Source organism: Drosophila suzukii, chromosome 2L (genome assembly GCF_043229965.1).
Source record: "Drosophila suzukii chromosome 2L, CBGP_Dsuzu_IsoJpt1.0, whole genome shotgun sequence".
In the NCBI taxonomy this organism is placed as follows: Eukaryota; Metazoa; Arthropoda; class Insecta; order Diptera; family Drosophilidae; genus Drosophila; species Drosophila suzukii.
This window is the reverse complement of record NC_092080.1, coordinates 19,222,943-19,250,940: the sequence shown is the minus strand read 5'-3', so window position 1 is coordinate 19,250,940 and position 27,998 is coordinate 19,222,943. Positions and strand designations below refer to the sequence as shown.

General features: G+C 43.1%; 5 protein-coding genes across 7 annotated transcripts; 2 read left to right on the top strand and 3 right to left on the bottom strand.

The window, feature by feature from the left end:
* Positions 1-1,589: 1,589 nt before the first annotated feature.
* hbt (headbutt) lies at positions 1,590-12,601 on the top strand. Its single transcript, XM_036822800.3, has 6 exons — positions 1,590-1,601; positions 1,796-2,262; positions 2,876-4,085; positions 4,784-5,147; positions 7,915-8,095; positions 8,156-12,601. The coding sequence occupies exons 1-6, from the start codon at positions 1,590-1,592 to the stop codon at positions 8,898-8,900; spliced, it is 2,979 nt and encodes a 992-aa protein (XP_036678695.3). The 3' UTR covers positions 8,901-12,601.
* LOC108020274 (uncharacterized) lies at positions 5,658-6,628 on the bottom strand. Its single transcript, XM_017088403.4, has one exon. The coding sequence runs from the start codon at positions 6,626-6,628 to the stop codon at positions 5,768-5,770; it is 861 nt and encodes a 286-aa protein (XP_016943892.2). The 3' UTR covers positions 5,658-5,767.
* LOC108020264 (uncharacterized) lies at positions 6,714-7,561 on the top strand. The gene has a single exon (XM_017088390.4). It carries the CDS (start codon positions 6,714-6,716, stop codon positions 7,479-7,481), a length of 768 nt encoding a protein of 255 aa, XP_016943879.3. The 3' UTR covers positions 7,482-7,561.
* Positions 12,129-24,461, bottom strand: LOC108020707 (probable phospholipid-transporting ATPase IIB). Of its 2 annotated transcripts, none has more exons than XM_017089078.4 (6): positions 23,148-24,461; positions 15,348-16,185; positions 14,444-15,221; positions 13,038-14,382; positions 12,902-12,975; positions 12,129-12,843 (listed from the first exon to the last, which is right to left on the bottom strand). In XM_017089078.4, exons 1-6 carry the CDS (start codon positions 23,789-23,791, stop codon positions 12,710-12,712), a joined length of 3,813 nt encoding a protein of 1,270 aa, XP_016944567.3. In that variant the 5' UTR covers positions 23,792-24,461; the 3' UTR covers positions 12,129-12,709. The 2 variants fall into 2 exon arrangements, with proteins under 2 accessions (XP_016944567.3, XP_016944575.1); XM_017089086.4 differs by lacking the exon at positions 23,148-24,461 and adding an exon at positions 17,268-17,645.
* A 396-nt stretch (positions 24,462-24,857) lies between these two features.
* On the bottom strand, positions 24,858-27,785 carry Uvrag (UV-resistance associated gene). 2 transcript variants are annotated; one of them, XM_017089909.4, is made up of 5 exons: positions 27,255-27,785; positions 26,330-27,194; positions 25,951-26,273; positions 25,412-25,822; positions 24,858-25,244 (listed from the first exon to the last, which is right to left on the bottom strand). In XM_017089909.4, the coding sequence occupies exons 1-5, from the start codon at positions 27,626-27,628 to the stop codon at positions 25,130-25,132; spliced, it is 2,088 nt and encodes a 695-aa protein (XP_016945398.3). In that variant the 5' UTR covers positions 27,629-27,785; the 3' UTR covers positions 24,858-25,129. The 2 variants fall into 2 exon arrangements, with proteins under 2 accessions (XP_016945398.3, XP_016945389.3); XM_017089900.4 differs by having other exon boundaries at positions 26,330-27,197; positions 27,255-27,784.
* Between the last annotated feature and the right edge of the window lie 213 nt (positions 27,786-27,998).

Sequence of the window (27,998 nt, the reverse complement as noted above, 5' to 3'; positions counted from 1 at the left end):
AACGGCGCTTCCTGGTCGCCGTTTTGCGTTTTGCTGAGGCACGCGCAATTTGATTTGATTTTATTGCCCCGCCCACACTTTCTGAGGACATTAAAACTCGTGGGCGAGTGTCTGCAGCGAAAGGATAATGCTATGGAAATAGTTTACCCCCAAGCGACTTGACGAGAATGGGGAAAAATTGCTGACTTATAATTTTTTAAATATTATTTAGATTTCAATCTTGGTTTGAACCAACTAATGTCATAAAGCTCAGTGGCTATTAACCGTTTTTTTTAAAGAAAGATGATAGGATAAGCGGTAATTCTAGTCAAAGTTAGCTGCAAGCGTTACATTGTCTTCCTTTTTTACAAAGTATTATACAAAGTACAAACTAAAACCATTATCGGTGGATTTTTATTTCTTTATTTATTCTCAGGTTAAAAGGCAAGTGAAAAATACCTATAACCTATGTTTCTTATTGCAGCTATAGCTACTGTGGCCTTAAGCTACGTTTTTTATATAATAATTTACATGTTTACATTAACATTATGGAGTATATTTGACCTATTACAAATAAATCACTGATTTCAACGATTTAGCAGAATCACTGCACATTTTGAAGAAAACTTAATAGTTCATGAAAAAGTTCAACCCTCAAATATATCTTTTGTGCGCCCCAAGCTTAAGATTTTATGCAAAATGCAGCGAATTTGTAATGAACATCCTTGTAATGAAATTGCTTTCGTGGCTCACCATCTTCTATTTCCGTATTTTCCATCTCCTTTTTTTCCTCGAAGGCTGAGAACGTCTGTGAGGCTGAAAATTACGATTTCAAAGAAACGTTTCCAGAACCACCAACGTGTGCGTTCAGTGGAGCGATCTTTTTCCCTCAATCTTCGCAATCTTGAACAGGTCCGTAGTGAGGTTTTTATTGCGGGGCACAAAACCAATGTTTCTTGGTATTTAAATATTAAAATCTGATGGTGAAATGAAAATTATTTAAATAACTTGATGCTGACGAATCATCAGTGATGGATTTTCTAACATTACTTTAGAAGATAAAGGCTTCTTTAAAGTGTACACTTGGCCCTCGCTTAACACGGGGGTTACGTTCCTACAAATCCTCGTGTTAAGCGAAATCGTATTAAGCGAACCATTGATTTAGTTCAAAATAAGGAGTTTCGTTCTTAAAATTCAAAATTGGCAGCAATAAAAAATTTTTATTGATCAAACTTGGTCTGATTTTATTAAAGTTTCATACATTTGTTTAAAATTAGCCAAAAGTTATTATGTATATGCCATTAATAGATGCATAACATTCAAACTTTCAAAATTAAAAGTTGGTATTAAATTAAAAAGGTTTTTTCAAATAATTAATTAACAGGTTAAACTTTATAGAAACTGAAAAATGTTAAAAAGCAAGGAGATCATATGTTTCTATTCATATCAAATTTGAAATGCATTTGGTGGCATTTATAGTTTAAGGCAGTTTGCTTGCATATATATGGAAATACTTTTAAGAACCCCACAGGTTAATACTCCCCTACCAGGCTACGCGCCTGAACTTGTCTTACGCGGCGTATGCTTAACGCCCTCCTAATTAGTACATTATGCACTCGCATGTGAAAAGCAGTCGACTCAACTCAATGCCTCTATCTCTGTGCCTTGCTCCACTTACAGCTCAGACGTCTTGCCACTTGCAACTGCAACAGGAGCAAAAGCCACAAAGGACTCAAAGGACAACCGAAGGAAGCGAGGATAAGGATAGCGAACAATAGCCAAGCGTGAGTGTCGTAGACGCGCATCGGAGCTGTAGAGGAACGCCATCACATTGGATTACGCGCAGTTTTACTTTAGAGCGGTGCCAATTAGTGGCCAACAGCAGCAACAACAGCAGCAGCAACAGCACCAGCAGCTCGTGCAGCAGCAATTGCTAGCCCAGCAGCAGCAGCAACTGCAGATCCAGCAGCTGCAGCAACAATTGCTGCTGCAGCGACTCGAGCGCGAGTTGCAGCAGAGTTACTCGTGCCTGCGGCAACGTTGGCTCACCGGCTACGCAGCCCCCCACCAGCAGCAGCAGCAGATTGCCCAGCAGCAGCAGCTCTTTGCGGCCCAACAGTTGCAGCTGCAGCACCAGCAACTGCAACAACAGCAGCAGCAGCATCAGCAACAGCAGCAGCAGCAGCAACAGTATAGCTACTACTTCAGTCGCGGCAGCACCAACACCGATCTGGGTCTGGGACTGGGCCTGGGCTTCGGTCTGGGCAGCGGCAACCTAGCCAGGTAATATCACACCCACTTAACTTCTAACCCTTTCTGAATAAATATAAAAACATATATCAACACTTTCAAGCCTCCCTAGCCACTTATCGTCCGTTATAAAATACAGATTAGCAATTTTTGAATAGCTTCCTAAGAGCAAGCTAATGTGCAACATTTTAAAGCTCTGACTCCCAAATCATTTCATTAATAATACTTAATTAACTTACAATTGCACCAAGCTGCTTATCATATTTCTCAAGATACTCTTCAACAACCAATCACTTTTAAAAGTGGTCTTAAGGAGTACCCAACACCGTTGGCTTTAAAAGGTAGATGGTTTATTACCATTAATAAAGTAAATCTAAAGAAATTTCATTTAAATGTGTGTGGTCTTAAAAATGTAAATACCACACTGAGACCATTGTCATTTATTTTAAAAAATGCTTAAAGTAAATATGAATACTAATACCTAATATTTTCTAACCTTATTAGGAATATCATCTAAATTATGGATGCTTAAGTATTCAAAATTGTGAAAAGTACTTAAAAAAGTAATTTGAAAGTAAATTACCCATATGAATAATACAAAAATCGGTTAAAAACTGGAAAATTGTTCAACCTTTTGCCATTACAGCTGGTACCATCTGCCGTCCACATCGGCGCACATCTATATAGGAACCACCAGCAGCAGCGGAACAGCGGGCAGCACTCCTTATCCGTATCCGTACCGGAGTGTAAGCGGATATTCCGGAGGCGGTTATCCGGCGGCGGCGCTAATCAACTTCGATGCCTCGCCAACGCCGCTGTTAGCCTCAGCGGGAACTTCGCCTGGTTACTTGCCCCCTTTGGCCGTTCCGGCTGCTTTGCCGCCACCACCGCCGGCGCCAAGTGTAGCCACCGACTATTATTTCAGCAGCCGGAGCACCCGGACCGTTCCACCACCGGTACCGCCCACTCCGGCGGCCGTTGCAGCGGCAGCATCAGCGGTCTCCACCTCGCCGTTCCGGGAGTACGGGAGCACAGCGGCGGCAGCGGCAGCGGCGGAGGAGCTGCAAGCTGGCTATCGCTACAAGGCCACGCCCCGCAGGCGGTACGACGCCTACGACAACTACGGCTATCTGCCGGGCTTTGCCAGCACCACTGAAGACGAGGAGGACCTGCTCGAGGAGTGCCTGCCACAGGCCCTGCTCTCCACGGACTGCTCGAGTCTCGAGGAACTGCGCTTCTTCCACCTGCAGGAGGAGGAGGACGAGGACGAGGACGACGAGGAGGTGGCCACGCAGCTGGCGCACATCCTTGACCTGCCGGACTTTCTGCATCCATACGGCGGCAGCGGCCGGGACAGCCTGCACAGCCACAAGACGCCGCCGCAACACGAGTACCAAACGGAGCACGGCTCAGCCGCAGCGGGAGGAGCAGGATCAGCGGGATCAGCAGTGGGCAGGGGTGGATCCGATCTGGGTGGCGGTGGTCAGTCGCAGCGTGTCCTGGAGGACCAGCGATACCAGCCCTACCAATACCAACAGCAGCAGCAACAACAGCAGCAGCAACAGCAGCAGCAGCAGCATCATCATCAACAGCAGCAACAGCGACAGCAGCAACATCAGTCGCACTACCCGCAGCAACACCAGCAATTCCAGCCGACGCAGCAGCAACTGCAGCAGCAGTCCTACCACTCCTACCAGTATCCTTCGCAGGACAGCTGCGAGGGCTTCAATCAGTTCGCTACCAACGCCGGCAGCTGCCTGGGCAACCAGAGAATGATGGTTAGCAAATTGTGGAACAGCTGCTTCCCGGAGTTTACCCCGGACCATGTGCATCGCCACAACTTCTACTTGTGCCAGGTGAGACAACTCTTTACATTACAAAATCACGAATAGGCCTCTTTTCTAAAAATCAATTAAGACTATATACTCTTACAATATCATATTTAAATCAGAATCAATATAAGTTCAAATCACCATTTATTTCTATAATAATATTGGCTTGGTTAAATTCATGTAGTTATTAGCACAAGTGAATGAAATATACTCCATACTCAATAATAATGTTATTCAAAGCTGTTTATAATTATAACATTACATCTTATATCATTAAATCAATCACATTAAAGTCAGGCAAGTATATAGACTTCTAAATGGACTATGTTATATACTCAATTAGAAATTTAATTATTTTTAAAAAACTTTTAAGAAAACCAATTTGGTTGATTTTTATAACTTTTTAAGATGGGAAAATTAATTATCCATGATTGCCTTTTTAAGTCTCAACCAAATTAAATTTTTATAAATTTTTAATGACCTACAAATAGAACACATATCGTAATCAATTACAAAATAGTTCTTACTTAGATCGATTTTAGAAAAATGTATATGCTTAATTTTACACATAACAAATATTAGTTGCCGATGTTTTGATGATGATGCTATGATGTATTATAATAAATATTTTAATTTTTTAAACAGTTATCTAGGTAATGCCTCAAAAAGCTAATATTTCTGGGGAATTCGAGATCTGTTCTAACAATCTTCTCTCCCTTTAGTGGCAGCGCAACACGCAGGTGCGGATCGTTTACCTGTTCTACCGCTGGATAACGGCCATCACCTGCCTGGCGGCACTGGTTTGCTCCTTGCTGGACATCGGGCGCACGGACGAGCACTTCGAGCACCACTATGCCAAGTGGTGGATCTACCTGACCCACTGGGGACTGCTCTTCTGCACGGTGCAGGCCTGGCTGGCCGCCTGGATAGTCACCCAGGGCATGATGGTGGAGCGCGAGGACTTCGAGATCGTGCGCCAGGCGAAGAAGAGCCGCCTGCACCACCTGTATTGGGTGCTCTACACCTGTGCCACTGTCTATGCCTTCATCGTCACCATGTGCTATTGGCTCCTAGTCCACAATCCCGGTAAGTGGATAACGTTAGATTAAGATTATACCTTGGTCTGTTCAAGGGATACAAGATGAACAAAAATATAAAATATGGTTAGTTATCTTCGGAGCTTAGAATATATCTGAAATCCACTTTATAACATCCGATTTTCAGTACTATTTGATTGGTTACAAAAGTTATTCACAAAACCATGATTAATTTACACTTTAATTCTATAAAAAGTAGGTTTGGATTAAACATACGTAAAATAAATAGTTCAAAAATCGATTTGCAATAGTACTTGATTAACTAGACATTTTTGACGTAGAATTGTAATTGATTTTTAACTTTTTCCATTTGTGACTGTATACCAAAAAATTTCAACAATTCAAGGAATGCAAAAAAAGAGAGGTTTGAATGCACATCACCATGGTGATTTTATCTACTTATTACTTATACGCACTGTTGACGGTTCTAGTGTAATTTACTTGTATATAGATTTTTACATATTAGTTGATATATCGAGAAATTCAGTAAACCCATTGCTTAGATATAAACACGTGACAATTTAATTAAAGACTTACAAAAAAATCTAAAAACAAATAAGATCAGCCCCAGCCCAGTAACCCTTAAATTCTGATCCAGCCTGATCCCAGCTAATCGTGGGCATCCAAAGTGTCGACCGAAAAGCGATGGGCAAACACGATGCCGCTTACAGTGAACGCATAGTTTATGAACATCTTGGCGGACGCTTCCAGGTACTGGTGGGACAAATAGCCGGTCCGCTGGCGGGGCAGGAAGAGCTTCTGGGAGTTGAACATGGCCCAGGGTCCGAAGATCACCAGGCAGACGCTGGTGGGCACGTAGTAGCACATATTCATGCGGATGGCCAGGGCCACGGAGGAGATGACAAAGACCACGATGCTGGCCAGGATGAGGATCCAGAGGTTGGCGGTGAGGAACCCGGGCACCCACAGACCCAGCAGAGTATAAACAACCAGCACACCAATGCCGATCAGCACAAAGGGCCAGGTGATGTCTCCCTCCAAGATGTGCAGGCACACCACCAGCAGCGTGAGGCTCTCGAAGATGCAGCCGAATATGATCCAGTTCAGCGGGAAGGTGAACTGCAGCCGCCGGAAGCCGATGAAGGCCAGCGTGAGGTTGATCCACGAGAGCAGGAGCAGGAGGACGGACAGGCTGCGGTTGGCCGGATTCAGTTGGGGGCGCCAGCGGTACGTGGATCCGAGCCACTGCAGCGAGGCGAGGGTCACCTGGATGCCCAGCAGCAGGCAGACGTAGGTGCGGAACAGGCAGCGGGAGGGCTCACACCTCTGCGGAATCCTGGTGATCGAAGTTCCCCTCTCCACATACTCCTCCCTCCTCACGTAGGACGTCCGTATTACCTGGCTGTCGGTCAAGCTGGAATCCGCCTCGTAATCGGTCTTTGGGCCAAAGGATCCAAGGGATCGCACGCTGAAATTCGGGGCTGATACCGATCTGGTTACACTTAACATACTGGCTGTCAGGCCGAGCTCTCCCCTTTGACACTTGACACTCGCCCGGGGAAACGAGCAAAACAATAGGAGAACACCCACCTCGATGAGTGATCAGCCAACCGATGGCGTCGCCCGCCTCCGTCTCAAGGTGTCCCTGTGGATCTACGGCACCGCCCTGGTGTTCATTCTCGTGGCCATCCTGCTGCTCATCCTGCCGGGTCTGGTGCGTGGATATCCCCTGGTTTCGAACGATGTGGCCACCTATTGCTTCTTCGGCATCGGACTGGCCACGCTGTGCGTCTATATCAACGTGATGTGGCTGCGCCGGAAGTGTGCCTTCATCAACTACTTCATTGCAGCCTGTCTGGCATTTGGAACGGTTTCGGTTCTATCGTATCAGTTCACTGTGCATGTGCTGCTTCTCAGCCTGGAGATTCTAATCATGATGACGGTGCTGCTCCTGGTGGGCTCCTTTAAGCTGCCCAAGTTTCCCACGGTGGCGTACCTATTGCTTACCTGGGGCATATTCGCCACGTTCTCCTCCATCCTGATGACCGTAATTTGTAGCCACTTGCTGGATATCCTACTCGCCTATGAAGTAGCCATTCACTTTGTGCTCTGGCAAATCATGTGCCCGCTGATTGTGTTCCAGGCGCAGGTGATCTCCGGATTTTGGGACAACCTACCGCCCTTCATCGACAAGTCACTCTGCTCCACGATGCTGTTGTTAGACTTCCTCGCCTGCTACTCCTTCCTGGACTCCGCCGAAGACATTGGGTTCGAGGTCTTTTACGTCAGCCAAACGACAAACCAAAAGTTTTTAGGCAGATCCATTAAGAGCCAATGGGATATGATGGTGGACTCGAAATAGGGACTTTTCAAATTGGAGAGTTCTGCTAAAGCCTGCCTTATAATAGTATATTAAATATATAGATAGTAAACATATCGGAAAATTTTTGGAATACCTATACATTTTTCATTAATAATTAATGTGTAGATAAGATTTTGTTTGAGTAAGTAAAAAATAATAGAGTATTTGTCAAAAATTAACGCAAATTCTTTGAAAAACCGAGAAAATATGAATTTTTACTGGCGGTATACTTTGTTACCACACTAATTCAAAGTAATCAATTTATATAATTGACGGTGTTCCTTTCCATTTTGGAAAAGTAAAAAATACGAACAATTAGACATGACTTAGAACATTGAGCTAACAAGCTTTTTGGAAATCAAGTAAATGGCTAGTTTTATAAGACAATACTATAATACAATACAATAAACTAAAGACCCCATCAATCTTTCAGAAATCCACAAGATCGATGCGCTAAACATAATGGTCCATGTGCTCAACACGATTATAATGCTCATCGATTTGGCCATAGTGGGTCACCCGATAAAGATGAGCCACGCCTACTTTACCACTGGCATTGGCCTGGCCTACGCCATATTCACGGGAATCTATTTCTTGGCCGGCGGCACAGACAGGTGAGTTTAAGCCGGATATCCGGAAATGCGCCTTATTAATAATGGTGCTTCCGTATGCAGGAAAAACCAAACTGCCATCTACCCGATGATGGACTGGACCAAGCCGGGCAAGGCGATTATAGTGACGGCCTGCGCCATAATCTTTACGTTCTTCGTGCACTTCTGCTGCTACCTCCTCTACCGCGGACGTGTGTGGCTCTTCACCAAGCTGTGCATCCGAGGACGGCACAATCGCGACGGGGAAATGGGTGAGGGTCTCAACGATGACTCTGGATCCCGCATGGGCGGCGGTGGGGGAGGAGCAGGCGGAGGTGGAGGATCGGCGGGCGGCGGGGGAGCAGCTGGTGGCTCGGTGGCTGCCGCTGGCGCTGTGGGCAGCAGCCAGGACTACGCCCATCAGCAGCAGTACCCCATTGCCCACACGGAGCAGCCGCGGGCGGGCAGCCACCAACAGCAGCAGCAGCAGCCGCCGGGCAGTTACCAGCTGCCGCCGCAGTATTCCGGATATCTCCAGCAGCCCGTGGTGGCCGGGGTCAATGTGGGTGTGATCAGTGCCGAGGGAGTGTACCAGCCCATTGGCACGGACACCGGACGCACCAGTGGCGGAGGACAAGGCGGAGGAGGAGGCGATGGCAAGCACAAATCCTCCTCGGGATCAACAGCTGGAGCAGGAGCAGGATCAGGACCAGGTTCGGGATCCGGTTCCGGATCGGGCTCGGCCTTGACGCGCACCGTAGCCCATTTGGAGGCGTCGCAACGGGAGCAGTTCCTCAATCCCAACAAGATTGTCGAGTACAAGATGTAAAGGCGTTGCACCCGGCACCGGTATACGTTCCACTTGTCCATGAAGTTTCTGGAGAAGCACTGTGCCCAGTGCGAGGCGACGCGGAGCGCCATCTGCGAGGAGGAGCGCCACTTGGCATGAGTGGCACAGTGGTTAGTTTTTAGAATTGCTTTCGGTACTGGTCTAGTCCAGTTCTCGAATACCTGCCAGGCCAAATCGTTTGATCGGGCTCAAATCAGTATTGCACTTGGTATTGTGTTTTTGGCAAAGTAGTTTGTAACCGTAGTTTCGTAATTTTGTAAAAGCTTTGCCAATTTTTTTAAATGTGTAGACGCTTTTCCGTGTGCCGAATGGCATGCGAACATATAGCACGACAAAGGTCTAGAGAATATTAGAGATGTTCCTTTAAGTGAGGGATTACCGTTGAGTGTATTCAGGACTCTTTTTGTTTATGAGGGGTAATCCTATCGGCAAGTCGTTCCAAAGGTTTAAAACGTTTTAATGGACTAAGTTGAACATGATATTTGTATTGAACAAATCACCTATTTTTTGTTTGGAGCTCAGTTATCTAATTATCGTCTTAATAACGCGATTGTGTTCAGAAAAATTAACACACTATCTGTCAACAGTTGATTTCGGCCCAAATTTAAATCGAACAAAAGCTGGAGAAAAGAACAAACTGACATACTGCCTACAATGATTTAAGTTAGGAACTTTTTTACATAGCTAATTTAACCATTTATCCACAGAATTTATATATATCGGTGCAGGTGTGAAGCCAGTTCATGCATCAACATCCGAGAGCAGTTGATTTAATAGAGATAATTCGGGATCTTATCGGGCTTTTGGATTATTGAGCATGGGGACATGGCAAACTAAATTGGCAATTTTTTAAAGGAGCTTAATGGAGCCGTAAAAGAAGTAGAGCAAACAACATTAATTTTAGGACATGCTTGGCATTGGTTTGCTTAGTAATTAGTGAATTGATAACATAAAATACGTTTCTTTATATGAATATTTTCCCAGCAAGCTCAATCGCTGCTAGAAACACTCTAATAAACATTATTCTACAAAGCACGACGTAATATATTACGAATAACAATATCAGAAATAAATATTTTAGCATACGATGTTGAAAAGTATATTGCAAAACGTTTTACTTTCGACTCGAAAACAAAATAAGTACCGAAATTCTTGTACCCTAAACACACTCTGATGTTTTGCTTTCGTTGGTTTCTGCGAATATGTGACTTGAACAGCTACTTACCACATACTGAAAACAGTGATTAGATTTATAACCAAACGGAAACCTACAGAAATATGTAAATAGTTGATTTCGTTTATGTTGATCGATTTCTATCTATATTCAAATGCATAGCAAGGATTCAGGAATCTGTTGAAACAAATGTCAGATCACGTGAAAAGGTATAGCCAACTTGAAAAAACGTTCAGAAACAGCAATGAAAGATAAAACTATAAATCAAATGCATTGAATAAAACTCGTCAAGAGGAATGTGTTAGCAAGCTAAAGCAAAATAAAAGCAAATATAACAAAATATTTAAATGAATATACAGAAACGAATGCAGAGCAAATAGCATGCCCTAACTATACTTACATTATTAAATATATGTAAAGCATAGCAAGGTAAAGTAAACAACCATTAATTTTTGATAGATTTACATTAATTGAACACTTTTTCCCATACAAAACAGATCATCCACAGCTATTCATGTATTCTTATTTCCACATTATTTGAACCCAATTTCTTTTTAGAGGAATTTTACCAGTTTTGGTTAACGAACTGCAAAATGTGCATCATTTTTGTGTCAGTTTCGCACATTTTCCCAATTTGTTTTCCAAAAATTTAGCATAAATGTATAAATGAATGTTTATATAGACTGAATATTATTAAAACAAAGAAAAAATCTAAAAAAAAAATAAAACTAAAATAACACATGAAAGGACACTGTTAAACCTTTTTGGAATTGTAAAAATAAAAATCAAAATGCAATATTTCATATTAGCCACAACATAAAACAGTAAACACATATCAACAATTAGACAAGATCATTCTTAAAATAAAGATATTCAAATAGACGAAAATACAAAAGTTTCAAATAAAACCAATCAAAGTTGACCTCATCAAGAACCACACATAAGCAATTAAAACTTGCATAAAGAAAAATGTATAAATGTTAAACAACCATTATAAAGTATGTATATGCAGAATATATTTAGCAGAGAAAAATTCAAATATTATATTTTGTAGATTTTTAGTAAATTAGAAGTGAACGATTACGAAACCCAATGTCAACACACATGCATATGTCTACAAAATATGTATCCAATATATACATCCCCCATACCCTTGAAAATGTAGCTCAGCTCTCTGTACCCAAGTTGAGAATTAGAGTTGAAGTTGTTGATTGAACAAATGAGGAAATGGAAAAGCTTTAAGAAACCCAAATGATTGGATAAAACTTTTATACACCGACATAAAAGTTGAATTAGGTTGCTCAAATGAGTTCTTGGCAAGCAGTTGGCTCAACAGATAGTACACGAAAGGCTCAACAGAATTCAGTATTAGCAAAGGCAATTTGAAGCGAGTATACAAAGAAAATCAAAATGTTATTAACAAAGCACACCAAAAACAAAAGTTAAAAAACTGCATGTGTTGACGAAGAAATAAAATTTCAATGTTGTGAAATTTTAACAAAGAAAAAACAGACAACCAAATTGTTTACTTCAAAAGTATTTCTGCGCATTTAATCGTAAAACAATGCTTCATCATTTCAACCTATAATGAGTCGAAGTTTTGCTAAGCAATTAAAAACAAAGTAACGAAACAAGATTTCAAAAACCAAGCAAGTAAGAAGAGAAAACCGAACATAATAAATTGTTAGAAAAACCATGAAAGTGTAAACGCTAATGGGTGTCATGCATTTTAAAAGCATAGCAAAAGCTAAACTATTATATTACCAACAAAAAGAGAACACAAAATTCATTAACTTACTTACGTAAGTATGTTTGTGTGTGCGTAAATGCATAATATAAAATATTATTAAAATTATTATGTATTTCAAGCAAAGAATTGTGAATTAGTAATAAACAGAAACAAAATGTCAAGCAAAATGGTAAATAAAAAATGTACAATACAAAAAAGTTTCGCGGTTGCCGTTGCTATCTTACCGTGTCTTGGGAACCAGTAAGTAATTCGCCTATCATAGTAAATCCCCATATTTTGTATCAATTAATTAATATATGTTTATTTATAATCATTATTTCACAATCCAATGCGATTTCTAAATCCTTATACAAAATCTATTTTTCGTTTTACAGCTCTTTCTATACCATTGTAATTGATTTCATTTTTAGTCATAGATACAATTATTAATTTATTTTATAATTAAATAATTAGTAACATAATTTGGTTTTCTGCGACTTAAATATTAATCAATACACACAGGTATACAAAATTGAAATACATATTAAAACTGTTGCTCCCCTCGCTTACAAATAAGAATTGGTTTAATTTAAATTACAATAATCGAATCACTTTGCCTTTATGTAACTTCGAAGTTTAAACAAAATTATCATGAAGCAAAAGTGTGTGTCGAGGATGGGGAGTTTAACCTGATATCACGTATATTTGGGTTGGTGAGGGAATTGGCAAATCCAGGGATGTAATTGTAGGATGGCTGCTTAGTTAAAAAAAAAACAACACATCAAGTGCTAAATAATAAAGGAAGTTTAAATTGCGAACAGAAAGAAATGAAAAAATTAAGGTCTGTGAAAATTGTAATTTGTAAATTTTCTGCCAAGCCACCTTCTAAGAAAGCTTCAAATAGGAGGGCGGCGAACATTTTTTACGCAAAAACTTAATTATATACAATGGTAAGCAGGAGACCAGCGTGATGAGGGAAACCTTCCATAGAAAATCGTACGACCAAATAAACTCCCAGTCTAAAAACAAATAAAATATGTTATACAGAATTATTAACTGTTTTCAAGCTTTACTTACCGAAATACTCATGCAACACTGCCAATGAAATGAGATAGAGCGCCAAACTGAATAATTCCGCAAGCACCATTAACCTGCAATTAGGAGTCTCGAATAAATATCTAATCTAAATTTCAAGAATGTTGCCACCGCTTACCTATGCCAAGTGCGCACAGTGAGAGCCACCATAATAAGCTCAGTCATAATTAAAGCCGAGAAACTGATCGCCACAATGTGAATAAACTCATCCACAAACAGTATAAGCGCTCCGTACATAATGACGCCGCCTTGGTATATGCTGATTAGTACCCATATAAAGAAGGTCTTATAACTAAGACTGCGTCCTTTGGACAGGTCCTTATAAAGCTCCGGATACGTGACGGCCGTCTCCGATGTGATGTCCTGGTCAAGCACCAGTGAGAAGACCGGAAACATAGTGTACAGCGTCGAGTAACCGACCATGAGAAAGCCCTGGTACAAGGCCACCGAGCTGAGGTAGAAAACCGCCGAGAAGACCGCCTGCAAGGTGGTGATGATGAGACCGCGGTGGATGACAAACTGTGAGAGGGCCGCCGAACGTTTGTAGCTCCGGCGGCCGTGAATGAGCAGGAGCTTAGCGATGTGCGAAAATTGCGGAATGCTAAAGTCGCCGGCCAGCGAGGCCTGTCTTCCCTCGCGTCCCTCAATTCCAACTCCGGCGTCTGCCTGCTGAATCATGCTGACATCGTTGCCACCATCTCCCACGGCGCACGTTCGTTTGCCTGTGTGCTTCTGAATGAGGGCCACCACCTGGGCCTTCTGGGTGGGCGAGCAGCGGCAGCAGACAACTGCCGGCGAGGCCGTTGCCAGCTCCAGGAATTCTGGTCTGTAATACTGCAGGCAGACCTCGAGGGACTCGCCGGAGATAACCAGAGCATGTCCCTGCTTGCGTCGGAAGCTGTTTAGCTCCTGGTGGGCATCCGTTCGCGTCTTAACGGAACGCAAAACGTGCAGTCCCTGATTTCGGCCAATCAGCTGCGACGACTTGGCAATACAGCATGCGGTTTCCAGTTTGTCGCCAGTTAACATCCAAACGCGAACGCCGGCATTGCGCAGCAGCTCCAGTGTTGGACGCACGTTCTCCTGGAGACGATCCTCCACGCCTGTCAAACAGAGCAGCTCGAGCTCACGTTCAAGGGATTCCGTGACTGCCGCCACCTTGGCGACGCGATCGGTGATGCTGAGTCGAGCCGCATTATAGCGCGTCTCAAAGTCGGAATACTGCTCCTCGGTGAGAACCTTTTTGGCTACCACTAGAGTGCGAAGTCCTTCTCGCGCCATGTTGCCAGACTCCTCGCTAAGCCAGTCGTTGTACTGAACGATGCTGGACATAACCACGTCAGCACCCTTCAGATAGAACGTTATCTGGCCTGACTTGCTCTCGCGCACTATAATTCCCATGCGCTTGCTCTCGCTAGTAAAGGGAAACAGCTGCAGGATCTGGTAGTGCAGTAGAATGTCATCTGGATAGAGAATAAAGATAAAAATCAGCCGCTGGTAAAGATTGCTTATGGAATTACTTACTGTCTTCGCTGGGGGTCTTCACCTGCAAAGTCATTGTGTTGAGATCCCTGGCAATCAGGGTCAAGCCCACCTGCTCAGTCCACTTTACCAGCGCTATCTCATCTGGGGACGCAGCCTGATACTGATGCTCCGTGTCCGTACTGCCAGGTGCCTCGATGTTTATCACAGACTTGGTTGGCGAGTTGTTGCCGCCAGTGACGGTCGATGCCGTGGATACCGATCGGTTGTCTTCGTCATCGCTCACCGGCGTAACATTGTGACACAGGGCCAGTGCTCGCACCGCCTCCCACTCACGCCATCCCTCCGGACGACGCATCCTGTTGCCGGCAAACATGATTGGCTTGTTCGACTCTCCGCCGCTGCTCGAGCTAGAAACGCTGCCTTGCTGCTGTTGTAGTATGTTCCCAGAAAGTTTCTGTATCATCTGGCCAATGTGATGAAACGTGTCCGCATCATGCGACACTATGCCCAGGTGGATCTTCTTGAAGACCATCTCGTTCTGGGTAAGTGTGCCCGTCTTGTCGGTCAGTACGTACGAGATTCGTCCCAGTTCCTCGGGTATGGTAGTTGATCTCACTACAGTTCCCTGGATGTTAGAGTCGTTCTGCATTTGCCACGAGTAGAAAGCCTTTCCCATGTCCAGATTTACACGCAGACTGATTGGAATGATGTAGGAGAAGAGTAGCACAAAGCGGAACATGTATCGGTACCAGGGACCGCCGAATCCCTTCAGCATCATCATGACTAGAGACAAGCCAAGCACGGCACAGAACAGAACCTGTGAAGATCAAAAATAGATTAATTTGCCGTTTGTATGGAGCACACTATTTATAATGAAGAGTCTAGTCACTAAAAGCTTCTTTCTATTACATTGGTTCGACCTTTATCAACTATTGAGTCTCACCTTGGTCAATCCGTTGATCTCCATGTCCAGCAGGCCCACCTTGGACCTCGGCTGTGAGTTGTTCATCACGCTGCGCGTTTCGCAGCCAGTGTATATGACGATTCCGGTGGCTGTGCCGGCGGCCACAACGGTGTTGGCCCACAGAGTGTTCTCCACACTAAGACCGGTGTCTTCGCTGCCGTCCGCCATGCAGAAGGTGGCGATGAAGCTGTGGATATCGTTCTGGGGCTTCTCCACGTAGAAGCTGGCATCGATGCTGTGCAGCTCCGAGTCGCGACTGAGCTTCTGGGTGTAGGGGACGGCCAGGCGGGGTTTCCAGTCCGTCTCGCCGTCCAGTTGATCCGTGCGCACGAATACCGATCCGCTGCGATCGCTGGTACGCAGCAAGATCAGATCCGAGGGCACACGTTCGTTCTTCTCAACGATTATGATGTCACCGACCTTCAGCTTGGAACTGGGAACCATCTCGTAGCCGCTGCCGTTGGTGGCCGACAGACGCTTGTACTTCTGCGAGTTGACCTCGTGATCCCGCTGATGACGGCGCAAATCGTCGACCGCCTCCCGGCAAATGGTGACCATCAGGACGAAGCCGAGCGGACCCCAGTAGGTATAGGGGTAGCCGATCCGGATGTCCGGAATGAATTGCGACAGCGCCATCAGCAGGAAGTACAGATTGAGGAAGAAGCGAAACTGCTCGAACAGCACCAGCGGCAGGAAGGTGATGAAGTTGTACTTCTGGTTTCGGATCTCATTGGGCGGAAACTTTTCCGTATTGACCCGGCCCAGATTTACGGTGCGGGCCCTCAGTTCTCGTGGCCGGAACCATTTGCGCCAGCAGCTGTAAAGACAGACAAGGATCAGTATCACGCTGCTCTCGGTAAGAGTGTGAGCCAGGAACATCCTTCCGGCCGATCTCCCCAGTCATACACATAACCCTCTTATGGAATGGATCGAGGGGTGACGAGCTTTAAGCTTCGGTCATTTGAGCGATTTTATCAATCGTTTCGAATTGCTTATTGTTTCACATAGAATTTGGTTAGTATTTCGAAAAATAACGGAAAGAATGAGTTGTTACAAATACTGGAATTAAACAACTATTTCTTTTTATTATGGAACTTATCTAATCACCATTTATAATTAAACTATCTTTAACCCATAAAATCTAATCTGCATTTTTTTGTTCCATTAATAATAATTAATAAATTATAACTAACAATTGAATATTTGTTATAAGCTTAAGGACTAATTTTAAAGATTGAATTAAAGTTCTTTGGAAAAACTTATACGTGAGTCGTCAAATGAGCGATAAAGAAATTCAGTTAAATTTCTAGTTTTGTCCGGTTTTAGAAACATGTTTGATAAACCAAAACGAGCAATGGTAACTCATACTTATACAATTTTAAAGTATTAATCTTTTTGTACTTGGAATAACCAAAAATTATGGCACTTGCAACTATTTATTTACATATTCAAACAATTTCCCACGAACCTGAACCTTTTACGGTACACTAAACAGCTTTTGAACCTATAATATTCATATGCTAATGGGAAAACCCTATATGGTGGCAAGTGCTTCGTCAAGCGAATTAAAATTTCAATCACAAATGTGCATGGGTCCATTTAAGGGAGACGACCTTGAGTGGAAAATCGATAATAAAACTCGAAAAATAAACAAAAGTGAAAATTCAGACAACAACAAAAGTCAGGGGAATGTGTATGCATTTACATGTGGGTGTATGTGTGGGTGTTTGTGTGAGTGAGAGAGAGTGAGCGAGTGGGAGGTGGAAAGCGTGGCTTTGCGGGTGTTAGAGCGAGAGGGAACACGTTGAAACCCGACCGATTAACTGTTATTAAGATTAAATACACTGGAAAAAAGATGATAAGCAAGCAAAAGAAAATCCCCTAATTGATGATTCACACCTAAAAAGATACCAGCGGTTCCGCTGGCGATTCAACAGCGGAATATTCTCGCGAGTCATGGGCGTTGCAGCCGAGTTTTGGGAGGTAGCGTCATCCATGTTTTCTCGCCGAGATTCGCAATCACTTTACAAGCTGTGCCAATTTAATTTTGTAGCCTTATGACGGTGCAGCCTTTGTTCTCGGCGGCAGCTGTGATTTCAATTCGCTGTTTTCCTTCGGCCCTTTTCACATAATCACAATCGCGGCACATGGCACACGCATTCACTAGCAAAACTCCGCAATATGTTGTTCGAATTTATCCAAAATTCTTATGCACAAAACAAATGTGAAAATTCCGTATGAAAACTGCGTCGTCTGCGCGTTTAACAACCCTGTCTTTGGTTCCCCAGAGAAATCAATAAGCGGGAAAGAGACGACCATATGTTTGCTTTCTACCAGAGCTGCCACTGTTCGCTGTTCCTCACATCTGGCAACGCTACAGAGGGCGCGCAGTTCAAATAATCGGAATGGTAGGGTGAACAATTTTATGACCCCTTTACGACTGACTCAGCAGCTCTTCTCGCCGCTTTCGTTAGCACTCGAGTGTTAATTAAATAAGCTCTTGCCGGTTGTCTACGCTTCAGCTGTCTTAGATCAGCGCGGAATGCTCTTCTTATTTGTTTGCCCACGAGTAAACTTGTTTTTCTACAGCTTTTTTTTTATTTTTAACGACCATTCTACTTGGCCGCTTGTGCTAGACGTGTGCGAATAGAGCGCGCTTCAAAGTTTTGTCAATATAACACACACATTCATGCGAGTTGGCCAGACGATTTCGTGTCATGATCTCATAAGAAAAAGTTGCCAAATCTGCTCAGCGAAAGTTCATCGACTTGTCTGCAGCAAAAGTCCAAAAAAACTAACAAAAGGGCCCGCAGAATTATTAACTCACCTGTGTGACTCACATTGCACTTCAAAGTCAGCGCTTTCAACCATATTCAAAGCCTGCGGGCTGCCCTTTCTCCATAATCCCGATGTGTGTCACGCTATTTAAATACGCCTAGATGCGTTTTTAATGTATTTTCGCCATTTAGCGAAACGCTTATCGGTCGAAATGTGATTCTGCCAAAGACTCAGGCATTCTGTTCGAATTGAAATTCACTCGTCAACAGTTGCAGCGGCCATAACAAACAATTGCCGCAATTCGTTTCGTTCTGAGCAATTAACTGGAAATTTCAAAACGATTTGTAGACCTCAGCAGATTCGATTGCATAGCACTGCCCAAGCAAATATTGTGTTCCGCCTTTCCCATTAAAAATAGACTTTAAACAGCTGCCATTATTGAGATCTGCGAAAGTGTGCTCTTTTTCTGATTTTGGTTTTAAATCATTTCCAAAAGGAGTTTCATTACAATAGGAAAGCACAACCAAACAAATGGTCTTATTTCAGATAACATAAATTAAATTAACAGTTGAAATACGAACGTGACAAGTTTGAATCTTTATTACTTCATCACGTAAACAAATATTTGCAACTTATACTGCAACTATTAAACCTTCAAACTCAGTAATTAGATAAATGTGTTTATTCGCTCAACGGCTTATGGTTTGATAACAAAGTATCAAATTTATCTCTGTCCTATAATAAAAAAACAATATACCATTCCGCAGTATGGTATTTCGGAATAGGTGTAATAGATGGATAGGTGAAAAAGTGCATTACTTTCCTTATCTATTAAGTAGAGATTACTTTCCTATAATACAAGCGTGCTTTTATCAACTTATTATCTATGTATATTATTTTTTTTTAATGATTAACCAGTTTAAGACCCCACCTTAGAAAAAAAAAACCAAAAAAAAATGTAACTTATTAGACGGAAACACAGTTTACCGCACATAAAGAGCAGCGAAAACGCCAGAAGCGGCAAAGAGAAAACTATTTCCCACTTAAAAGAGCTATTGAAAAACTGAGTAAATGATTTGTCTAATTTATGCATACTCCCCTCACAACTAACTCAACCCATTTCTTTTCACGTCTGTGTGTCACACTGCATATAAACTATTTTACAATTTAGTGCCAAAGATAAGTGTTAAGTGAGTTGGTTGGGGCTCGGAAAAATACTAATATCCAATCAGTTTTTGTTTTGGTCTTTAAAACGAAACACACCTTTTTTCCCCCAAATATAATTGTTCTCTTTACAAGATGTGTTCCCTATAACGTCTCTCAAATTTGTAAAAAAAACTTACCATAATGAAATTATCGCGTAGAGACAAACTCAAATAGTATCACCCACAAAGCAAACAGGCTAAAAATATAAACAAAAAACCAATGATCTGAAAACAATCTTGTTGTGACTCAAACAGTTCATATCTACAATTTGTGCACATGAATATAATGTGGTTAAACAGCAAGATGGAAATTCGAAATCTAGAAGTCACATGAATAAACTTAAAATAAGAATCTTGAAATAAAGATATATGTTAGGTTAAATATGGGAAAAATATAATACATTGAATACAATTACTAATTTATTTCAATGCACATATGGTTGTTACGGAAAGAGTCAAATATGTTTGCTTTGGAGGGAGTGAAAACACGTGTGCAATATACCCTTCCACGGGTAACCGGAATGGAACGAGGTGAGCTATAAACAGTGTGACTTGGCTTTTGGTTATTAGCCCACATTGCCGGTGGGTGGAAAACAATGCCAGTCCAAGTTGCGGGCGTCAATCGTTTTCGCTTTTCACCGCCCAGCCCCCTTTGGCCTTGCTTTTTCCTTTCCCAGCCATTTGCATTCGCAACTAGATAAACAGCTAACGGCGACTAGAAAATAATAACATTAGGCGTTACCATTGACAGTTTTGTGGTGCGAAGGCGGACATGGGAGAATGGGGGCGTGGCTGACCAATTTGCATGAGGCTTACACATAGGGAATTCTGACGTTCTCATGTGAGATGAAATTACTCTTAAAAATATAATGACATTTTCAAAGTTAAGAGGTCGGTATTTACATCTCAACAACTATCTCAACAACTAAACTTTTACTCCAGTCAGTAGTGTATGTCAAAAAACGGTTAAATAAACTCAATTTAACTTTTCTCTTCTCAATATTGAGAACATTGATATCATAATATTCTTACACTGTTTTTAAGGACGAATGTTCTCAATTCAAGAACAATGTACTTCAATATTTCTCGCTGTGTAGTGAAAAAAGCTTGGGAAATGTCTGTCGTCAGTTGGCAATGGTCATATTTAATGCAATTACAACTGTTTCGATTCCTTGAATAATTATTAAACAGGTTTTAATATTTCATTGAACTCTTGGAAAGAAATTGATTCAATCTAATTTAATTTATATAATAATGTATGTGTAAACAGCAGTCGGTTTATCTCCGCCTCGATAGAGTAGTGGAATATTTTCGTACATAGGGAAACATAAATGCCGAGTTGGTTCCACAACAGTGGCCACCGTGGCTGCCACAATCACACCAACAAACTGTGCCGCATGGCGCCTCACTTTGCAATTCTAATCGGCCTGTCGAAATCTTTGAGCCTCATACATATAACCGAAACGGCAATCGGAGTTGAGTGCCGAATATGAAGCGAAAAAACCGGGAAAAGTTTCGAACAGGCGGAAAAGCTGGGCTCTGAGTAACTAAACCTTCAGAAAAAACTTGAGTCTGTTGTGGTCAGGGGCGATAAGAGGGCTACAAAGAGTTAAAGACGCACTTGTAAATCAAAAGATGACATTGGGGCATTGGAATGGGCGATTGTTATTTCATAATGATGAGCCGTCTTTTGAATAAGGCTACACAAATTTGTTTTTAATAACAAGACGTAATCTACACTTTGATAAATTCAAATAGTTTAAAACAAAAATTAAAAGCAATTTTTGAAAAATATTTTATCTATAAAATGTATAACTAGCTCCAGAGCAGTGGTATTGTCATACAGTCTATCTGTTTACTTTTCCCACATAGAAGATTACAAATAGGTTTTCACATAGATTACAAATAGATTTTCACATAGAGCTTTTCTTTGTTAAAGTTTCCGAGTACCTCATGTTGCTACCGTTGTAAAATTTTTGAATTTAAATTTACTATCACTGGATCTAATGACGCATTGCGGAGTTCGTGGCTTCGTTCGGTAATTTGGTCAACAATCGACCTGATTCTGATAAGCGGCGAAAAGGCGGCTGAGAAACTTTCAATTTTCGACACAAAAAGCTGCCACTAACCAAACAACGAAAAGACCCTACAAAGCGACTTCTTCTGTGCAACTCGTTTGTATTTTTTAGAAACCTTGAAAACAACAATGTGTAGCCAAACCAGCTGGGGAGCCAAAGCGTTGGGAACTGGTTTCGGAATTTTTAGCATTTCTGGGTGACTTCTTGAGTCGTTTTTATTTTATTTTGGTTTTTTTTTTTTTAATTTTTGCTCGCCTACTAATCGGGTTTCAAGTCACACGGCAAACATCGATTAAAATGCACAGGTAACGGGTGGAGTTGTGTGTTTTTGGGCAACATTTTGCGGCAATTAGAGTTCCGCCAAGAAATGTGGGGGCTCAATGTTTGCGTTAACTTTATGCCTTGTCACCCAACCATCTCGCCTGTCTTGGCCACTATTTATAGCCGTGTTTTTGTTATTATTCCCATTTCCATTCGTTGAAATCTTCCCCCAGACCTGGAAGTCGTCACGTTTATCGATTTGCAGTACGTCGCAGCGCAGAAACCGAAATGTTTTTAATTTTCTTTCTCCGATCCACTTTCAGACGTGTGAGCCCATTCGCCCGTTCGCATGTGCCGCCTTTCTCAAAAGTTCTCTCGTGCTCCCTCTCTAATTAGCTAAATTAAAAATATATCTCGGAGTCGCTATATAGATGCATTCATTGTTGTACATATATGTCATACATGTGCGGCCCATACATCTCTCCACTCGCCTTCAGCTAGAATCATTTTCTTGGAAATGTATTTCGCAAAAGATCTAATTTAAAAGTAACGTACTCGTAAAATTGCAACACAACCCAATTTGGCTCACTCTGCGCGATTCAGAAGCCTCAAAAAGATTTTTGCTCAGACCGAATAAATAATAAACAATTCCAAGTGCCAAAAACAAAACAACAACTTGTTCGGCATAAAATGTGTTGAATCGAGAAAGTGATAGAATGCCAAGAAAGAGAGGTCAACGTTTTTCTTGATTTGCTTGGCAAATATTTAATAATACAGAATTATTTATAGAGGTATTACGAAAAGTATCTACCTAGTATTGCCGGTAGAACAGAGCAAAGAGCTAAAAAAAAAGTTTTATAAAATGCCTTTAAGAATTTACAAAATCTTGTTTGCAATAATTTTGATAAGATGGTGATATTTGTTAAATGGAAAAAGGCAAAAAGATCACTTGACCTGAAATTTATTTAACAATACATAAATATTTATAGAGGTATTACGAAAAGTATCTACCCAGTGCTGCGGTACAAAAAAAACGCCTTTAGGAATTTACAAAAATTTCTTTTAATAATTTTGATAAGATGGTGATATTTGTTGAATGGAAAAAAGTAAAAAAAAACACTTGACCTAAAAATTTATGTAGGCAAAAGCGATAAGGAAAGAGTATTAAGAGATAATATTATTTCAAAAATGTACCTATTTGAAAACCACGATGTTTTTGTTCAAAAAAATTGTTGGTTAAATCACTATATATAACCATTTTTAGATTTTAAAAAAAATCTATTGTCAAGGGAGTAACACCTTTCCCATGTTTTGCTGGCCAGTGAACAGCTGTTGCCTCGCTATTTACTTTCCCGCGATTCCCGCTACTGCACTATTGCAGCAGTGAAATGGAAATATTGCGCATACGCAGCGTTGACGAAGGGTAACGAGCAGATCGCACCGAAACAGAGACTCACCTGCAGAGGCACAGCTTGCAGACGTTGCCAATGCTGCGACTCTTGCTCTTCCGCCGGTTGTGCTGGTAGAAGACCGTGGAGGAGCCATTTTCCGGATCGACGATGGTGCTGTGCGTACCGCCATTGTTGATGTGATCCCCCGGAGCAGCAGATCCTCCTGCTCCCACTCCCGCAGTGGTTACTCCATCGGTAGGGGTTACTCCAATACCTCCAATACCGCCGGGAGTGCCACTCCCACCGACCGAACCCGCCCCCGCGACGCCCGATGACGTGTGCGTTAATTGCGCCAGTTTCGAAATGCTGCTATAGATGCCGTTGGAGTTCTTGGCGCGCTCGCGACTCCGCTCATTTCTATAACGTATCTGGCCGGCGGCAGAGCCAAAACTGTGGGATCCAAAGAGATTGCCCAGAAAGCTGCCTCGGCCGCCGGCGGCAGAGCTGCTGGCTCCGACGTCGACGTCGACGCCACTGTAGCCCATTGAGCTTTTGCGCCGCCTGCCACTGTTGATGTTGTTGTTGTGGTTGCTGCTGCCGCTGCTGTTGATTTTAACGCTCGGGACATCGCGGCGTATGAGTAATTCCGTCTCTGAGTCCGTTTCGCTCTCTTCGTCGAAATCGCGTAGCGGTAATTTGCTCTCAGCCATATTGAAGCGAGCCAGAAGAGAGTGAAAGAGAGGCAGCAAGCGTAGTTGGCTTAAGTGTGGGTGCCTTTGCTTTTTGGCGCCCGAATTGAACTTATTAACACCTTAATTGGATATGCAATTTTCCCCTCACTATTAGCCGTGTTTGTTTATACTCTAGATAAAAATAAATGCCAAGCAGTCTTCTTATTGCCACGTTTCCATTGAGCAATTCCAGGTGTAAACTTCACTGCCGCTCCTTATCACACCTGAGTTTCATTTTTTTTATTTGAGCGGTAAACAGGTAGGGTAAACATTATATACGCGTAAATCGCAGGCATTCCCCGTGGTGGAGGTCCGCTTATCGGTCGAAACGGTTGCCGGCTACCAAATCGTCACTATTAGATTGCAAGTGCCTTCTATTGCTCAGCGTTTTTATTTAATTGATACGAATTCGTTAAATAAAAGGCCAAGGCCCGGGCCACACAACACACACAACGCACACATGCACATGCCATTCGGGTAGCACTTCGAATTTCCAAGGTTTCCGCGTTTTCATTTAGAAAAACAACTATTGCCCTTTGTTTGGCCCTGCTTTGGGCCTCTGCCAGCACATTTTTTATTTATTAATAGCCCGGATATTGCACGAAAAACTAGAAAATCCCGGAAGCAACTTGCCAGCGAAATAATTTTGGCCAAACGTTAATCAGCTGGCTTAACAGAGTACTGTTAGCAAGGCGGAGCGCTTTGCAACACTGTCTGAGTCTGAGTCGTGGCTGCAAAAATTTTAATTTATGCAAAAGGGAATAAATGAAGTTACTACCAAAACACGAGTTAAAACTTGTAGGGAAGTTATAATGGAAAAATTAAAGTGTTAGGCTATCAAGGCTTCCATATTTTAGCTAAGAAAAGTCACCACCTACGCCTATGTTATAAAGCAACAATTGCTTTCTTCACTTTTCAACACTACTTGGCGGTAAGTTCAAACTTTTTTGAAAGCTGTACTTCACAAAAACGCGAGTACAAATTGTTATTTTAGAGTTACAGTTCTTAAAAAATATATTCACCCTATTAATTACCACATTTGGCGTGTATAAAATATTATATGTTTATTCGTAGCTTACATTAGCAAACAAACAATAAACGGGAATTTACACAGAGATCTTAAACAGCTAAAAATAATATGCCCGCAATGGTTAGCGTTATGCATATGCCTTACCATTGACTTTGATAATTTAAAAGTATACAAATGATTTCCAACTAATACGCGACCAATCCGAATTTACCACTCAGGAGGAGCCACCTATGTCAGGCTGCCGTGTTTGTGGACATTTGATCAATACGCTGCCATAATACACTTGCTCAGCTACGCTCCGTCTGCAGCGTTATGTTCGAGTCCGAGTTGGAATAGTTGTGCTCCAGTCGGGGTCGAAACTCGTCCTCGCCATCCGAATAGGAGCCCACCGAACGACAGATGCTGAAACGAATTAACAATGTACTTTAAGGTACCTATGTAAATGTCAATTCTTAATAGTCTGATTCATAAAGATTCATACTATTAAATCATAGTATCAGACCGCAATTGAGAAGTATATTTACAATTATTCGTAACGCTGTGCATAAAGATAATGGGAATTATATTACCGTTGAGTTGACGCATAACCCTCGATGGCCAGGGCTTGACTCACTCCGGGCGGCAACAGCTGCTGGAGCAGTGCATCCTTGACCGCATTGACGCTTGTCGGCAATGGCACGTGGTTCATGTCCACCGACGAGTGCGACTGCGACAAGTGCGGTGCAGTTAGACCGTTGGCCAAGCGTGCTTCTACACCACCGGCTCCTCCTGCCTTTCCATCCCTCTCGTCGACCTCATCCCTTTGCGACCGTTCGATGTAGCGAAGAGTGCGGAAAAGGTCCAGCAGATTGCCAAAGGTGTTTCGCAGATCGCAGTGACCGGTGATGTCGAAGCACAGCTGAGAGACGTTTTGGCGCAGCAGGTAGATGGCATACTTGGTCTGCTGCGACGGCAAAATAGAGCGTGTGTACAGAGGAAATCTGTAATAAAATAACATAAGTAAGCATTGCAATATTTTTAGTTACTTAAATTATATAATGGTTATGCGACTTTTATCAACCTTTTACAAATCGATACATAAGTACTCATTGCACCCGATTGCACTTACTCTCTGGTGGTGTAGGTCAACTCCTTGATATCGTCCACAATCCTTGCCCTCGAAGGCTCATACAGAATTCGGTTCCTCAGTGGACGATCCATAATGATGGCCAACATCTGCACCATGTGGGCAATGTAGCCCAGGGCTGCACTCACCGCCAGCGGCGAGACGTTTTCCAGAAGCTGTGCATTGGCCGCCTGGCGAGAATCGCTTGTATATTGCTCCATGTGGGGGAAGGCGATGCCGCAGATGCTGAACTGCTGTCCGCCCACATTCTGGATGTTGTAGATCTCCTGCAGCTCCAAGACCAGGGTAGACATCCTCCGCTCCACCTATTAAAAATAGTTCATAACAGCTGTTCATTAGGAATCTACTTTGTTACTCCCACCTGTCGAACTATTTGTCTTCTTTGATCACGCTGTTCCAGATGTTGGGGTGACAGGGTGCGCAGCTCCAGGCGTTCCTGCTCCAGTCGATGTCGCTGGCTGTGGAGCTGCTGCTGCAGTGCTTCGCGCTCTTCTCGCATCTCTTCCAGGCGTTGTCGGGCCCGATCGTTGCGCTGGCGAAATGTCTCCCGTTCCGCTTTTAGCAGTCGTTGCTGGCTGCTTAGCGCTTCAATCCTTCTGGTTAGCTGCTGGGCATTGTAAAGCGTGAGGGGCGCGATCAGCTGCTGCTCGGCGAGCAACACGCTCAGGGCACGGCCCATGGAATGGTGATGATGGGCGGAGTGGTCGCCGGACAACGATGTGGTGCGAGGCTTCAGGCGCAGCTCATTCCTGGTCACACAGTGCACACTGAGACGGGCGATTTCCCGGCAAACCTCGGCCATTTGGCGCATCTTCTGCTGATGCAAACGCTGCAGACGTTGCAGCATGAGCAGCTTGTCCAGGTTGTTGCTGCGCCGGATCTCCTGCTGTTGGCACTTCAGCTGGGCATAACGCATTGTACTCATCCGTAGCACGGGACTGGAACTCCGGCTGACGGCCGGCGAGTTGATACCCTCATCCTGCGGCTCCTCGAGCTCTTCATCCGCTGCGTAGTTCTGGTAGTGCAAATGCAGCTGCGACTGCAGACCCTGTTCGCTTATCGTCGACGGAGAGGCAAACTGCTCGCCATTGAGCTGGAAAACCAGGCAATTCCGTCCACACTGGGACAGGGTGAGGGGTGACAGGGGTATGAGGCCGGAGAAGTAAACGCCCCAGCTGAAGAGTAACTCCGGTGGGCGTGGCAGCCGGCTGGGCGTAAGTTGTGACCTTCTGTAAAGAAGTAAAGTATGAGGGAAGTTTAAGTTGGAAGCTAGGAAAACTAGATACCCGTGCATCTCATTAGTCCTTTGGTCAGTCTCAGCCGGTTGGCCATCTCTCCGCTCTGTCGGATAGTGCTTCCACACCTTGACGCACACACACTGCGCATTGGTTTTCCGCCAGGCCTCGTCATCTGCACAGATCTCCGCCCACTTTTGCTGCTGGTGGCGCTGCGGCAGCTTTTCACTTGTGTAGAACGCCCCGCTGTCCTTGTCCGTGTGCAGAGTGTAGTAGAGGAGCACATCCTCCGGCTCCACCTGCTCTAATGACTTTTCCTGCGGTCTGGACACTATATTGAATCCCTGAATTCGCGCCAGGTTCCGCAGTCGCAGTTGCTGGGTGGCCAGTGGCAGCCACTTGCGGCATCGCGGCCGCAGATTCATCGTGATACGCGGATCCGGGCGAACTACGGATTACGCGGTGCCCGCAGCCCGGGTCATGGTGCACTTAAACAACGTTTTGTTGTACTTTTTCCTAAATAACTTTTTACAAAAAAAATTATGAGTCCGAACAGCTGTTTTCTGGATGCGTTAGTGTTGCAAAACGTTGAAAACAGTCAATAGAGGTGCTGCCTATTTCCAAAGTGATTTTATAATTGTTTAACCTGTTTAACGTGGATTAAAATTTATAATGGTTAAATATTTCCCACATATCAAAATTTCATTTCTGCATCATAGAAAATAATAACAATTAGCAAAAGTCTAATAAACATCCAACGTTAAATTTAAATTGAAGTGCATTTGGCTATTTAAG